At 43.6% G+C, this 15,211-nt stretch overlaps 1 protein-coding gene across 1 annotated transcript; it reads right to left on the bottom strand.

Annotated features, from left to right (window-relative positions):
• Positions 1 to 3,940: 3,940 nt before the first annotated feature.
• Positions 3,941 to 11,189, bottom strand: LOC121870048 (endoglucanase A-like). The gene is made up of 15 exons (XM_042371788.1): positions 11,088 to 11,189; positions 10,142 to 10,287; positions 9,831 to 9,996; positions 9,529 to 9,611; positions 9,005 to 9,149; positions 8,789 to 8,884; positions 8,102 to 8,190; positions 7,706 to 7,799; positions 7,135 to 7,193; positions 6,511 to 6,629; positions 5,873 to 6,038; positions 5,182 to 5,349; positions 4,758 to 4,903; positions 4,461 to 4,569; positions 3,941 to 4,220 (listed from the first exon to the last, which is right to left on the bottom strand). The coding sequence occupies exons 1-15, from the start codon at positions 11,146 to 11,148 to the stop codon at positions 4,113 to 4,115; spliced, it is 1,755 nt and encodes a 584-aa protein (XP_042227722.1). The 5' UTR covers positions 11,149 to 11,189; the 3' UTR covers positions 3,941 to 4,112.
• Positions 11,190 to 15,211: the final 4,022 nt, after the last annotated feature.

The following is a 15,211-nucleotide window of genomic DNA, read 5'->3' as shown; positions in this document are numbered from 1 at the left end:
ACACAGTGACCAGATGACACACGAGAAGGCAACCAACTCTACAATGAATCGTTAAAAGGTCATTTGAACCTGATTTACTAAACTGTGGAACTTCTGCACATATTATAACCTTAATAGAGTTGGACTTAATGATTAAATATGAATGACGATAGTATATAAGCTGTTGAAAACGATATAATTGGCTGGCGTCTTGGTGGGCGGAGCGAGATGTGTCGATTCCAATTGATTTGACTGGAGGGTGACTGGGTGGGCGGATTTGGAGTATCCCTAAATTTAGGATCGGGCTCAAAAGCCTGTGATCTTAAATGTATCAAATATGTCATATTATGGAACTATTGGGTATTCAGTCTGTTAATTAAAGAGCATCAGGGCTGTACTAAACGGTTGAGTATAATGGATATTGTTGACTGGGAAGAAAGGTTTACATTTTCAGTTAAATTTTAGTGCATTGAATCATCCACCCGAGTGGTGTTAAGTGCAAACATTAATCTCAGCACCATTAAAATATTGCAGAGTGCAGGTGCAAAAACTACAGCATATTCACACACACATCTGATATTGTTGCAAAGGAAAAATATTTTTTTGTTGGAGTAATGCAACTTATGGGCGATGTTGACAGTTATTGTGTTTTGTCGTGTAGTATATTGTTTGTGATGATATATGAAGGGATAAGTCCTCAGGCTCTATCTTCTGTTCTAATACGTAATGCTGCTGGAGTTTATTTTCTTGTCGTCTTTCAATGATTAAACTCATATTTCTCAAACACACATCCTCAGGTAAACACCCACACTCTACCCCACCTCAGCCTCCCTAGCACACACACACACACACCACACACACACACACACACACACACACACACACACACACACACACACACACACACACACACACACACACACACACACACACACACACATTCTCTCTCCTTGTTTCAAGTCATCTTTTTCATCTCGTGTGTATTTTATCGTTGACTCAGAAATATTTTCTGGTCTGGGTCCAGGATTGTGAGGCTGGCTGGCGCGGTGCTGCTGGAGCACTGTGTCAGACAGTGTTCCATTACACACAGTGAAGCGGAAATACAATCTTCCTCTCCTTTGAATACCGATGTGGGAAGTGGGAGCTTTTCAAAAAGGTTGGGGTAGTGGCGGGGCAGGGTATGTCAGGGGCATGATGGGGGTAGTAACGGGGCAGAGGCGTGGTGGGGGTATGAGAGATTGTGGGGGCGGAGCATAAGTGACACCACAGTAGTAAGGGCACAAGCGACATTGTTTAAAATTAGAGAAAAAGGCGACTTTCGTGAAACACCCATCGGTACATGGGACGGGTGGGGGGGGGGGGCGCTACCTGCCTTGCTGGTTATAATTTGTGGGTCATATGACTGGTATATGCCTTGCCTTCATTACGAAACCTTTTTACAACATTATTCGTCCACGTGTGAGGCCTGCACGAACGTTTACAGCTCCGTGACGGCGCAGCCTCAGATTCACTCACAACAGGTGCTGAGTCATCCACATACGACACACTTTGTGATAGAAGAAACCTTGTTGAAACTTGCTGTGGTGGTAACCAGATTTCCGGCTTCGTTCTCACAGCTGTTGTGTTAAGGTGTTCTCGAGAACTAGGTCCATTTACACCGTCTTAGAGAGCCTCTGTACCTAGTGTCATTAACCTGGATTCTCAAATGCACGTGCGTTAAATTTCTCTCCCAGGACTGGTGCTACAGGAACACATCTAACTGACTCACGCCTGAAGTACGAGACAAGAACGGCGGCTAAAATACCAGCGAGACTCTGTGGTAGCTTTTTGTGTTCTTTTATCCCACAGGTACGAAAAGGACAAGCGAGTGTTTCTAGTCCTTTTCTACACTACACTGCTAGGCGGGAGGGGGGGGAGGGTCCATTAACTGCAAGATGACTGGACAACCGCTGGGCAGAGTCACAAATAAATCTTCAAATTATCAGGTGAGGGAGGCAGATGAGGGAGGCAGGTGAGGGAGGCAGGAGGGGAGGCAGGTGAGGGAGGCAGGTGAGGGAGGCAGGAGGGAGGCAGGTGAGGGAGGCAGGTGAGGGAGGCAGGTGAGGGAGGGAGGCAGGTGAGGGAGGCAGGGGTGGGAGAGGCAGGTGAGGGAGGCAGGATGAGGGAGGCAGGTGAGGGAGGGGGAGGGGAGGGAGGGAGGCAGGTGAGGGGAGGCAGGTGAGGGAGGCAGGTGAGGGAGAGGCAGGTGAGGGGAGGGCAGGTGGGGGAGGCAGGTGAGGGAGGCAGATGGGGAGGCAGGTGAGGCAGATGAGGGAGGCAGGTGAGGGAGGCAGGTGAGGGAGGCAGGTGAGGGAGGCAGATGAGGGAGGCAGGTGAGGGAGGCAGGTGAGGGAGGCAGATGAGGGAGGCAGGTGAGGGAGGCAGCCTAATGTACCTATCACACACTGACTTATCAACTAGAGGTGCATGAAGCAGCTGGAATAGTAAGGGAGAGAAAGGGTAGAAGGGAGAAGTAAGAGATAGTAGGAAGAGAGAGGAAGAAGAGATAGAGACAGAAGAGATAAAGAGAGAGTTAGAAGAGAAAAAAGAAACAGACAGACAGACAAGAAAGAAATAGAGGAGAGAGAGACTGACAGACAACCAGAAGAGATAAAAAGAGAAGGAGAAAGATAGAGAGGGAGTGAGACAGACAGACAGACAGAAGAGATAAAGAGACACAAAAGAAATTAAAAGATGAGTGAGATAGAGAGGGAAAGAAAAGACAGACTGACAAACAAAATAGATAAAGAGAAACGGAAGTAAAAAGAGGAGAGAGATAGTGAAGAAGAGAGACAGAAGAGAAAGTTATAGAGCGGGTGAGAGACAGACAGACAGACAGACAAGAGAGAGAGAGGGAGAGAGGGGGAGAGAGAGAGAGAGAGAGAGAGAGAGAGAGAGAGAGAGAGAGAGAGAGAGAGAGAGAGAGAGAGAGAGAGAGACATGACCAAATCCTCTTGGTACAGAAGACAAAGAAAAACTTTTAGGGACGGAACTCGAAGTTTTGTTTAATTTGTCAGCAACTCCTTGTTTCTGTCCGCTCCCGGTGGTGGTGGCAGTGGTGGTGTGGTGGTGGTAATGGTGGTAGTGGTGGTGAGTGTGATGGTGGTAGCGGTGGTAACGATGGTGGTAATATGTATAAAACGATCATATTATCAGGCCGTGGTCCATGTGACACTTAATGTAACTGGAGTTTTTTTTTCACTTACTTATGGCAGTAAGTGGATGACGACGTTGCTCCAGATGATTGATGAGTTATGTGTTATTCCTCTAATGCCACCGTAGATGACTATGGAGTCCAATCCTAGAGGCGCAGATCTTGTTGTATAGGTGACAGGGAGTACTCACACACACACACACACACACACAGACTCTGTCAACTCGCCTCTCCACCTCCCGTTGTGTGGCCGAGGGAGCTTATGACTGACACTGTACCACAGAGCTGTGAAGTTCCTCAACAACTTCATGTAAATCGTCAGTCAGGTTGGCAGACTTGGTGATGAGGCTGGCAGACGACATCATCACTACCACCTCGTCAACTTTAATGTTATTACCACCAGTTTCAATTTTTCTATTCTGTTTTTATCCTCGTGTTCTAGGTTTCTTTTTTCTTCTTCCTTTTATACTAAGAGACAGCCTCGTAAGGATCCAGAGTTGTGTTGCTAGTTGCTTTCCTGTGATACTCAGGTGATATATATATATACCGTGTTATGTTGCGCTGTGTTGACAGGCAGAGAGTTGAATATCTCTTAATTTTTAACTGTTAATGGACTCGTGTAATTACTAATCTAGTATACAGGCTTAATAACATTTGCTGTTAAAGCACAATAATATATTATAACATCATCAGCAACTAAAAGCATGTAAACCTGACCTCGGGAGAGACAACCGCCAGCGTTAGTTGAGGATTCAGTAAAAACACTCCTTTAATTTCCTAACGCATTTATTTTTATGTATATTTCATCAGACTCCGCCAGCATAGCAGTGTAAGAACAGAAGAGCGACTGTATAGGTGAAGAAATAAGAGACAGATACGAGACAAGTAAGAGAGAGAGAGAGAGAGAGAGACCATCGGAGTACAATGGATTGACATGCCGTTAGACGTTCTCGACAATGGCGGCCAGACACCCAGTGAAGGCGGCGTTGTAGTCACAGGCCACCTCGTTGTGCTGGTAGTCTGAGCGCTTGTCATTGTAAGAGCCGTCCTGTGGGGGACATTGATATAATCAACACCTGTCTCACCTGTAATTGTCCAGTGATTTAAATAATGGTAGGACAGCTGAAAACTGAGTACACTTGTATTTCAGCAAGAGGTTGAGAGATAAAGATGTTGTGAGACAGAAGGTTAGGGAATTTGACAAGAAGTTCAGGGGTACAAGGTCACTGCGTATCTCTCCTTGGACAGGGAGTGAAGGAAGGCCACCCATCAGCCAACTTATTCTTACCTTTGCAGGACCACCGACGAGGGCGCCGTACAGGGTGTGAGGGTTTGGTCCTGGGTTTTGGAATCCCCAGTTGTCCTTTGTGCACGAGTCTGGTGGGATCGGGCACGAGCTGGGGAGAAAGGAGACCGAGCGAAGGTTAACATAACGCAATAGCTAACTTCCTGCGTCATTATATTAAAAGTAATGCCAGAGGGCGAAACTGGCGGAAGTTCTTTCACTACATCATGTGGGTGATGGTAATAGAGAGGTAGAGTGTACATCATGTGGGTGATGGTAATAGAGAGGTAGAGTGTGTACCTGGAGCGGTGGTGGGGGTGTGAGGGAGGGTCTACACCAAAGCCCACGACGAAGGAGTGACCGGCGTCACCCAGAAGGTAGTTGATCTGGCCCTCGCCCCACTCTCTGTTGGCGTCCGCGTCTGCTGGGTCTCCGTACTTGGCCGCCTGGATGAAACACACGCGGGTTAGCTACCTCTCTTATTAGAAGACCAATAACACGCTAGGTTATGGTCAATTAAGATGATAATTACCAAGGAAATCGATATATAACCTCAGAAATAATATAGAGAATAAATTGCTATACAAAGTTGGAGTCACAAGAGAGGGAGCGCCTGATAGCGTGGAGTTCTCGTCAGCTGCACTGATGTAACGTTTAGTAAGTAAACAGTCCTACTTAGTTTATCAACCACGGCATTAAGAGAAAAGGGTGTTTATTAACTGACCCAGAGAGAGATGAAGGCGACGTTGGCTGCATGACGGGCGGAGCCCCATTGATCTAGGTAGATAAGGCCACCAGGAGTGTACTGGGCGTCGTTCTTCAAGTACTCCAGGAAGGCCTTCAAGGCATTGCTGTATATAATGTTGTCTGAGTCAACCATCGAGCCCAGAGCCTGCAAGGGACCACCGTTAAGGGAATGTACTGTACAGTATTTACCACCTATGGCTAATACCTGACAGCTGTACATGAGTAACTTCTCTGTCGACACAATGTATAAAACCAGCAACTTAAAATTATGCCTCCTGTATAAGTTGACATGGAACAAGATCACGAGATGAGATTTATCACAAAGTGGACTGGTGTGAGACCATAACTATCTCATGGAACAACACAAGTTTCACACCTGACAACATGAAAGATTGAATGTTAAAACAAGATTAAGTTAGTCTGGTAATGAAGTAAACTAGATGTATTGTGCCAACTGGAGACCATCACTACTAAAAGACTTACAGGCTTAGTAATGATCTTATAGCATCTACTGTATTTTCATAGACTTTGGGAGTCTGGGTCAAACACTTTTGATAACCGAAACTTTCCTGGGTAACAGTGCAATATTTTCTTCACTATGTCTGTGTTACAACCTAGAATCGTACACTGGTAGTGCGGGAAACCCTCAATATGTAATATCTACTTACATAGGCGCCAGCCTTCTTGTCGTCCCAGGAGAACTGCAGCGCGTCTTCTGCCAGGTTAAACTCATCCCAGGCCTCCTGAGCCTTGGTGAGGTAGGTGTCGTCTCCTGTGGCGCGGTACAGCCACAGTGCGCCCCACAGCAGCTCGTCTCCGTACCCGCTCCACGACCTGTAGGTGATACACCACCAGGTTATTATGTGTCACTGACCTGAGGTACACCACCAGGTTATTATGTGTCACTGACCTGAGGTACACCACCAGGTTATTATGTGTCACTGACCTGAGGTACACCACCAGGTTAAGTGTCACTGACCTAAGCCAACACTTCCCAATTCAGAACGTTACATTCGCCCGTGTCATACTATTCCATGTCTCAGATATGATAATTACATTAAAAACTAAATTTTATTATCATATATAAACAAAGTGTTGCGTGTATAATTATATTGGTCTGTGACAACTGCTTTGAAAAAAATATCATTACTTTCAGTCAGCATTATAAAGTTTAGGGTGACGTGGAAGTATCAATGCACAGTATATTATGCGAGAGTTATTCTGTGTATTTGAAGTACGTAAGTAATTAAAGCTTCTAATATGACGTGATACACAGTATGATTTTGTAGTACTATTGAGCTCTAACCTGTAGTAGTCAGCAGCGTCAGTGATGGACTTGTGGTACTCCAGACGGTACTCGTCGCCGAAGGCATAGAGCTCCTTGGCCACCTCCAACATCTCAGCCGAGTAGTCGGGGTCAGCCTTCTGTAAGGTGTTAACAGTAGCGTGTTTATGTTTTATGGTGATGAAGGATCAACAAACACGAAGCGTAATTAGGATGGATAAGAGGATAAAGAAAACTTGGCTAAATAACCTAAGAATATGTAGGCAAATCTTTTCCAAAACTGTTAACTCTTTCTTCTTGTTCATGTGGTCTTTTTAATGTGTTTGATATGTTGCCTCTACCAAACTAGTTACCAAAAAGATAATTTATTAAAACAAGTAAATAATTTACTATATACTGTAGAGTAATCTGAGTCTCTCCCGGTAATGATGAATCGGTACACGTGACGGCAGAACATTATCTTCAACATAAAAAATATATCTGAATAAAATTATTACAAGTGGATGTTGAAGTAATATTCCAAGTGAAGTCAGTAGATGCAACTTTATATATATTTTTTTGAAGTTGATTGGATGAGTCAACTAAAAGAAGAATATATAGAAGGTGCGAGGTACAGTGTGACGGGTCAGTCAGTGGTCACAGTACCTTGAAGACGATGGAGGCAGCAGCGAGGGCGGCGGCGGTCTCACACGCCAACTCAGTTCCTGCAGGAAAATACAAATGGTCAGCGGCCTCATGAAGACAATCTAAGCTTGGAATACACTTATGTTTTACGATCAAATTTGTACCTGTGGCTTATCGATTTTGAAATTCAAGAAGGTGTCTTTTATGACTATTATAAGCTTCTCTCTTTGTGCCAAATATAGATAAGTCTCTGGTTTGTGACTGAATGTTTTAAATCCAGAAAAGTCTGGTAAAAGTATCTCATTAAGGCTGCTTGTGTTCATAAATACCCCAGGAGTCAAGATTAATCATCTGTGTGTGTGTGTGTGACTGAAAACTTTGAGGCAGAGAATTTTCAAACTTCTTTACTGAAGATTTTAACATAATAATTCCCAGCAGCCACAAACTTTGACGCCGTTTGCTGGTTGAAGGTGTGGAGTGAGAGGGGCAGTGACAACCTGAAGGGAACCAACTAAGACTTTAAAATCCCTGAGTCTTTATAACCGAGTGACATGATCAAAGACGCCTAACTATAGTACAGTGACCTGCTGACCTGGGGCGTCCTTGTTGATCTTCATGGAGGGACGGGCCATCATCATGTCCTCGGGCCTGCCCCAGAAGTTGTGGTCGTCGGTGCCCTTACCAACCTGATGGTCACCACAATATAGTGTGAGAGAGAGAAACGTTGATATAAGCAGGCCAGCAGCATACACCATAGAAGATAGTGACAGGAAGTAAAGATAACTTCAATAATTATGTTATATTTTACAACCTACGTTCTTGCTGACACCTTGACAAATATAAATAAAAACTGTGATCGCTTTGTTTCTTGTATCGTTTGATTGACCTCGTGTTTTTGGATCGTTTTAATGAAATAGAAATTGCTTAGAGATATTCTCGTATTATCAGCCATCAGTAATGAATCCCAGTGAGTTTACAGTAGACGCACCTGGCCGTACAGTTCGTAATCAGCGGTGTGGGCCTTGAGGAAGTAGTCAGTGGCCCACTTGACGGCCGCACGACCGTAGTCCGTCTGACCTGTGTGCCGAAAAACGTGAGACGTGTTATTATAACTTATTGTAGCTTGTGTTCAACATGTTAGCAACACAATACAATAAATCCTCAACTTGACCAACTATGATGCGTTTTCAATTAGCTGGAAACGCATCTCATCTATAGTGGACGCGCTGTGGATGTGTTCTTAATATCTTGCGGACGCGTTCGCAACGTATTTATTATATGTGCGTTGCCAAAATGTTGTTATTGAACTGTAAATGTATTATTATTGTTTTTTTTTTTTACTTTTAAGGCATATCATCACCATTAATTCCTTCATTCCTCACACTTCATCTATACGGAATTCTTCCTCCACTAATGTTTTTACACTAACCTACAACACAAGTCTTTACAAGCGGTACAATTACTCACCTTTTATCACACAACTAAGTCATACATTTTCATCTTTCTTATCTACGATACACGAGGCAAACTCAACTGGAAAACTACTGGTCACATTGCTCTCTGGACGACACATTCAGGTTTACCACACTTAATATATCACAGTGTAAACAAAAGGAAAATATGGAGTTGCGTCAAATGACCAGAGAACTAAGACCATATTTCACGCTACACTCACCAGCTGCCTCGTATCCTTCAGCAAAGTCTATGAGTCCCCAGGCCAGGACGGTGGTTGTGAAGGCCATCGGGAAGCCGAACTTGACGTGGTCACCAGCTGTTGGGGAGATATGATCCTGAGTCAGGCTGGAAGGTCAAGTGTTGGTATATCTGCTGGATGTATTTAGGTATATTGTTTATCACTTTATGACGGCCTCTCTCTCTCTCTCTCTCTCACCGTCGTAGTAGCCGCCAGTAAGGTTATGACCCACATCAGCACCGTCGTCCATAGCAGAGTCCCACCTCCAGGGTTCAACACGCTGGTCTTCCGGGAGATGTCCTGACCTCTGAGCCTCGTAGAACAGGAAGGACATGCACAGTGCCTGTAAGAGGTGAAGGGAAGCTGATGACTGGAGTCACAGAAATTACATTAAAGAGCTCAAGATAAGAATAGTATGGGTAGCTTTTAGCCAACGTTGGTGTCTGGATTTGAAACCCAAACACCCACAGGTGAAAATTGTTTACATGTTAGCATATGTGATAATTGTCTATAATTCCAATGCTGCAGTCAGATTGGTTGTCATATAAGAAGAGGGATTACGTAAAGATTAGCCCCAGCTTATTTCACCTTAAGACTAAACATCCTAATGTTACCTGGAGGGGTTAGGTTGGTTACGGTGGTTAAGGTGAAATTAGCTGGGGGCTAATCTTAAGTAATCCTACAGGAATACCATAGAGAGAGAGTGTAAGGGAGATACTGACCTGACTATAGTCGTACTTCTCCATCCCCGTAGCTGCACAAGGCTGGACATAGGGAGCGTCCGTGGTAAAGCCCAGAGTTCCGTCTGTGGGAGGCCAAGGCAGCTCTCGTGAGGGTGGTAGTAATCATAGCAATACAAATAGTAAAACTACCAATACTTTTTCTTATTTCTTCTATTATATTTTTCGTCTATTAAGATGTATTTATATTCCCGGTACCACTGTCCCTTAACCTGCGCTATATACTGCTTGATTATTCCGTGAATGACAATATGCCAAAACAGAGTGTAGAATCCGTCACTCACCGCAGGCGTCTTGGCCGTTCATCTCAACAGCCACAATATCTGGCCTGGTGGCGCCGGAGTAGGTGACCTGGATGTTGAAGTCCACGTACATCCCCGTCTCATAAAACTTGCTGTTGGAAATGTGGAAGTGTGTGTCATCTATCTTCTCACATGAGCCGTCCCAGAACTGTGGAAAGAAATTACCAAATGAGGGTAATGCATTGTGATGAAAACGTTTCGATGAGAAGAATAACGTTTCGGCCTAATCTTTACATGGCTCAGTGCCTATTACCTTTATAGTGTGTTCTTTTTGAAGACAGCAAGTTACTCACAGACATAGAGTCCACTGGAGCGTCGAAGGTGAGGGTGAGGTCGAGGCCCTTGAAGGGTATAGTGGTGGCGGAGGAGAAGTCGGCGTTGTAGTTGTGCTCCCAGTCCTTGGTGATGGTGACCACTGCACACATCTCTGCCTCCGCTCCTGCAACGTGAACAAGTATAATCGGACTTAAATCTATAACTATATCGCTACCAGCTGGTCGTTAAAACCCAAATGGCTCACAAATATCCAGACCATAAGGGGAGATAAACCTCTCCTATCTCGTGATCCTCCAGGCCCCAGCGACCGATGTCGTGGGTTGAGTTATAATTTTCTTAGTGTACTGGAGAAACCTAGTTAGATTATTGGACACACAGTCAGAGCCTCATGTTTGACTCTGTGCATCACAATGTTAACAGACATGTTAGCATATGTGATAAATGTCTATAGTTCCAATGCTGCAGTCAGATTGGTTGTCATATAAGAAGAAGGATCACATAAAGATTAGCCCCAGCTTATTTCACTTTAAGACTAAACATCCTAATGTTACCTGGAGGGGTTAGGTTGGTTACGGTGGTTGAATTTAAGGTGAAATTAGCTGGGGGCTAATCTTAAGTAATCCTACAGGAATACCATAGAGAGAGAGTGTAAGGGAGATACTGACCTGACTATAGTCGTACTTCTCCATCCCCGTCGTACAAAAGTGTCTTAATGGGATTCTTGTTAATATACCGACTTTGGTATTATGGCAAGATGGATAAGTGGAATGAGGGTTATATTTGCTAGAAAAACGTAGAAACAGTTTCATTACTGTGTAGGCTCTGTAAACAGGGTGTTAATGCACCTGTGTGTAGGTGTGAGGCTGACTACCTGAGTCAGTACGGGTGTGTAGCAGGGTGATGATGACGACCTAAGTCAATACAGGTGTGTAGGAAGGTGAGGCTGACGACCTGAGTCAGTACCTGTGTGTAGGAGGGTGAGGCTGACGACCCCCAGCAGGAGGTGGACGAGGACACTGGTCATGTCTGCGGTCTAAGACACACTGGTGACGAGAGGTGACGTCTCCTCCACTTATATACCTCCATGTGGCGTCCTCCATGTTACCTCCTTACCTCACTGGCTGATAAGATCACGTTTTTATTACTGATTTGCGTCACAATCCCTTTAGATGCTCGTTAAGTTCTCTCTCGCTTGGTCTTTCGTATTAAATCTTTAATTATTTCACTGTGGTAGACGTTCTCTTAGTATACATTGGAAAGGTCTGTGTCACTTGTTGATGATTATTTCTCCTGCCTCATGGTATAGACTCTATATCATGAGGCAGGAGATATAATCATCAACAAGTGTTTTACCTAAGTACCCCTTTTAAACTTTACATCCACCGAAATTCATAAAATATAGACAATATTTTGCATTATACCACAGCGTCATAACCTTTGAGACAATCTCATTATAAATTGACATTCCATCAGATTACTTCGACAGACTTGCAGATATTACACCGACAGATCACTAAAATACACAGTCAACCGTAGGTATGAATATGGGTGTCTTACGGTATTCCAAACCATAAAGCTCTCAAACAGTCTTCCAGTAGTACGGCATTCTGTTTTCGATAATGTTACCGTGTATATATTGTAATATCAGTGTTATTAATATTTGCCCTATAGACTCACGTATTTTATAAAATGTCTGTACAGACACACTTTGTCTAACTGTTTTGAAACTGTATTGTTTCAATGATATTCCTTTTAATGAAACTGATTCGTATGATACTTAATTGTTTCGAGTTTTGATCTCTGTTCAAAATAAACTGAAAAGTAGTGGGAGTAAAGTGCTTGTGCTTGTGTCTGTCGTCATTACCAGGCAAACTCCACATTTCGTTTTGTCGATTGATCAACTCGGATTTTGGTTTTGTATATTTCTTTATAACCAAAATTGTTTTCTTTTCTTTTTTCACAGCTTGTTGAGTTACCTGACAGGAAAGTACCGATAAATGTTGATGAGAATCTCTTATAGGTCAAGGTCAGAGGTCCCCAAGGGTCACTCTGTGTTGTTGTGAGTGCGTGTGTTTCTGTATGAGGAGAAAGAGAGACGAGTGTGGTCCAATAATAAAATAGATACATTAGGGATAAGGGAGAGCAACATGTTGCTCTTGGCCTGGACAGGTGCAGTAGTTCTCTCCTGTTAGTCCACCAAGGCCACGATGGCACCTCAAATACACACACACTCACTCACTCACCTTCCTGGAGTGAGAATATAGTCGTCGGGTAGAGATTTACAAGTGATCGCGGGCACCTTCGTGCCCAGTGAAAGTTTGAACGCTCGTGCTTGGCTAGCGTACAGCGAATGAGAGTGCACCAAGTCCGTAGACTTGCGTGGTTAATTAGGGTGCGCCAAGTCCGTAGAGTTGCATCGTTTTCCATCTTAAATAAAATGGTTAATTAATGCCTTCCTAAAGAAACCATCGACATGGGACCAGGTTTGTTCCACTCTACGAATTTTTTGCGATCTTTCCACCAAGTTTGATGAAAGACGATTGTGCTGTTTCGGCTGCCCAGAACAGACACAGACACACAGACAGACAGACAGACAGACAGACAGACAGACAGACAGACAGACGGCTAGTCCTATAGTATAGTAGATGAATCTACCTTCCTCAGACGCCATGTATACCCCAGTCATGACAAAGCTGACCCATACTAACCTGTTTAAGCAAGACTCGTGAATAATCAAAGCCACATTGTAATATTCATCAGTCTCTTGTAGGTAGCTTAAATTTCCTCACTAATTCATATAAAATTCTTGATAATAATAATAATAATAATAATAATTAACGGTTTATTGAAAGAGCTTGGCAGCCAGAAGGCTGAAAATGTGTGTGTGTGTGTGTGTGTGTGTGTGTGTATGTGTATGTGTGTGTGTGTGTGTGTGTGCTTCATGGTATCATTTCCACATGCAGTTATTTGGGTATTATATGACTCCTTCTTTTACGTCAGTGTTCCATTTTATTGACAGTGGTGACGCACAGAGGAATACACTTATACGCTGGTTCTCACACAGGCTTTTAGTGAAGGAGATAAGTGTGGGACCCATTACTTGGACAGCAGTTGGTGTGGTAGCGACAATATCCAGTCCTCACCAAAACATGCACATACATACCGTGCAGGCATACAAGCTCATACAAATATTAGTGCGGTCCTATACTGTATACAGGGAAAAAAATAAATGTTTTGAAATATTTATGTCTGATCCTTGTAAAAGCTTATATTTGCAAAAACATTGTGTGCAAAGTTTCATTAAATTTTATTAATATTTAAAGGTTGCGCAATGACTTGTAAATTTCACCCCATAACACTGCTGTGAGTTATCACTTAACAGCCCCAGCCCTTAGGTTGGATCCCCTCCACACACACACACACACACAAACGTTTAAAACAGGGGTATCACAGTGATCAACCGCTCAGTGTTGCCAAGTTAATGGTCTCTTAAGGGCTTTAGGAAATTGGCTTCTATGGTCAGCAACGACTTGCAACAGGTACTGCAGCTGCTCTTCATTCTTTGTTATATGGCTGGAGTACTCTTGTACAAGAGCTGCACCACGCTCAGCGTCGTCATTTGTGACCGCCAATGTTTTTGCGATTTCCTTTGCTTGTATGTAACACTCATTACTGTCCCACTGATGCTGGGATTCTAGAAAGCCTTGTGGAATATAAATTTTTCAAAGAATAGTTTGGTGTTTTCTGTAGTAAAGTGAATCAGCATCTTGCCTTTTATGAAAAACAAATTAACAGTGGCTTATTGGGAGGTTTTTCTTTTCCTTTATTTTCTACCATGGCCTCAACCATTTGATCTTTCTTGTCTGAGGCCATATCACCACCGAAGAAAGAGAGGCTCACTAATTCTTCTGACAAAATCCACATATGGCGAGCCATCTTTTTAGAAGTTACTTTTGAAATTCCTACATGAACCTTTTGTACTCGACAACAGCCTTGAGCAGATTAAGATCACTTTGCTGGACTTTTGCAGCAAGTGGGCAAAAAAGATGCAAAGATTGTGAAGTGCTGTCTCCTCCCGTTGGAAAGTTTGAACTGCGATCGAAACATTCAAACTTTGAAAGTGTAAATGACCTTTGCCATGCACGGGGCATAGTGCATTACCCCAGGAGCTGCAAATCGTGTGCTACAAGCAGGTGAAGAGTCTAGAAGCAGTGATAATAATAATAATATTATTAATAATTAACGGTTTATTGAAAGAACATGACAGCCGGAAGGCTGAAAATATACAGTTACATAATTCGGGAATGGGTCTCTTGATTTACAAATAATATACAAGTAACATAAGTGATACAATATGATATATAATAACTAGGTGGGGAGAAGCTCAAACTACAGGGCATTTCAACATAGTGGCAGTGCAAAAAGTAAGATTGATTGGGAGTGAATACAATTGGTTGATTACAAGTTATTGGTAATTTTTACAATGGTTTGAACTGGGCTGTTCTTATAGCGATCAGTTCGTGCTCATATGGGCTGGATGCGGTTGTGGTGTCTCACAGTAATTCTCGGGCGAGGGATCTCAGGTGGTAGTAGGAGCCGGTGACGAGGATGGTGCAGAAGCTTCTCCCCAAATTTGCAGATGAGGTCGTGGTGATGGTCAGTGAGAGCCGAGAGGGTCAGTGTGTTGAGCGCTTCTTGATATGTGGAGTAGGAAGAGGAGAGAATAATCTTGCATGCCCTCTTTTGCATTTTTCTAGGTGTTTACGTTGTGTGGCATTTAGAGAGGAAGACCAGGTAGGGGAGGCATAGGTGAGCTTGGGAAGTATAAATGTTAAGTAAACACTAAGGAGCTCGGGTGCAGGAACTCCGAGGGACTTGAGTCGGCGGAGGAGGTGGAGACGGAAACTGGAGGATTTGACAACTTCACTGACGTGTGGTTTCCAATTTAGTTTGTTGTCTATGGGTAACGCCAGTCGATTTTATTCAACTGAGGGGAGCCCCTGCCCGCTAAAGGGTTAATATGAGTGGCTCGTGAGAGAGAGAAGTAGAAAGTCAAATTCATCTGAGGGCTAAGTGAGAATACAGCA

The sequence above is a fragment of the Homarus americanus genome, unplaced genomic scaffold, assembly GCF_018991925.1.
Source record: "Homarus americanus isolate GMGI-L3 unplaced genomic scaffold, GMGI_Hamer_2.0 scaffold19691, whole genome shotgun sequence".
NCBI classification, from domain to species: domain Eukaryota; kingdom Metazoa; phylum Arthropoda; class Malacostraca; order Decapoda; family Nephropidae; genus Homarus; species Homarus americanus.
The sequence above is the reverse complement of the archived record's forward strand: the minus strand, read 5'-3'. Positions and strand labels throughout refer to the sequence as shown.

Excerpts from the sequence above, each read along its gene's own strand:
- LOC121870048 (XM_042371788.1), bottom strand. The coding sequence starts at position 11,148 with ATGACCAGTGTCCTCGTCCACCTCCTGCTGGGGGTCGTCAGCCTCACC. Across the intron at positions 9,612-9,830 it reads GAACGGCCAAGACGCCTGCG|ACGGAACTCTGGGCTTTACC; the intron begins GTGAGTGACGGA and ends GGCCTCCCACAG. Across the intron at positions 6,039-6,510 it reads GACGCTGCTGACTACTACAG|GTCGTGGAGCGGGTACGGAG; the intron begins GTTAGAGCTCAA and ends TATCACCTACAG.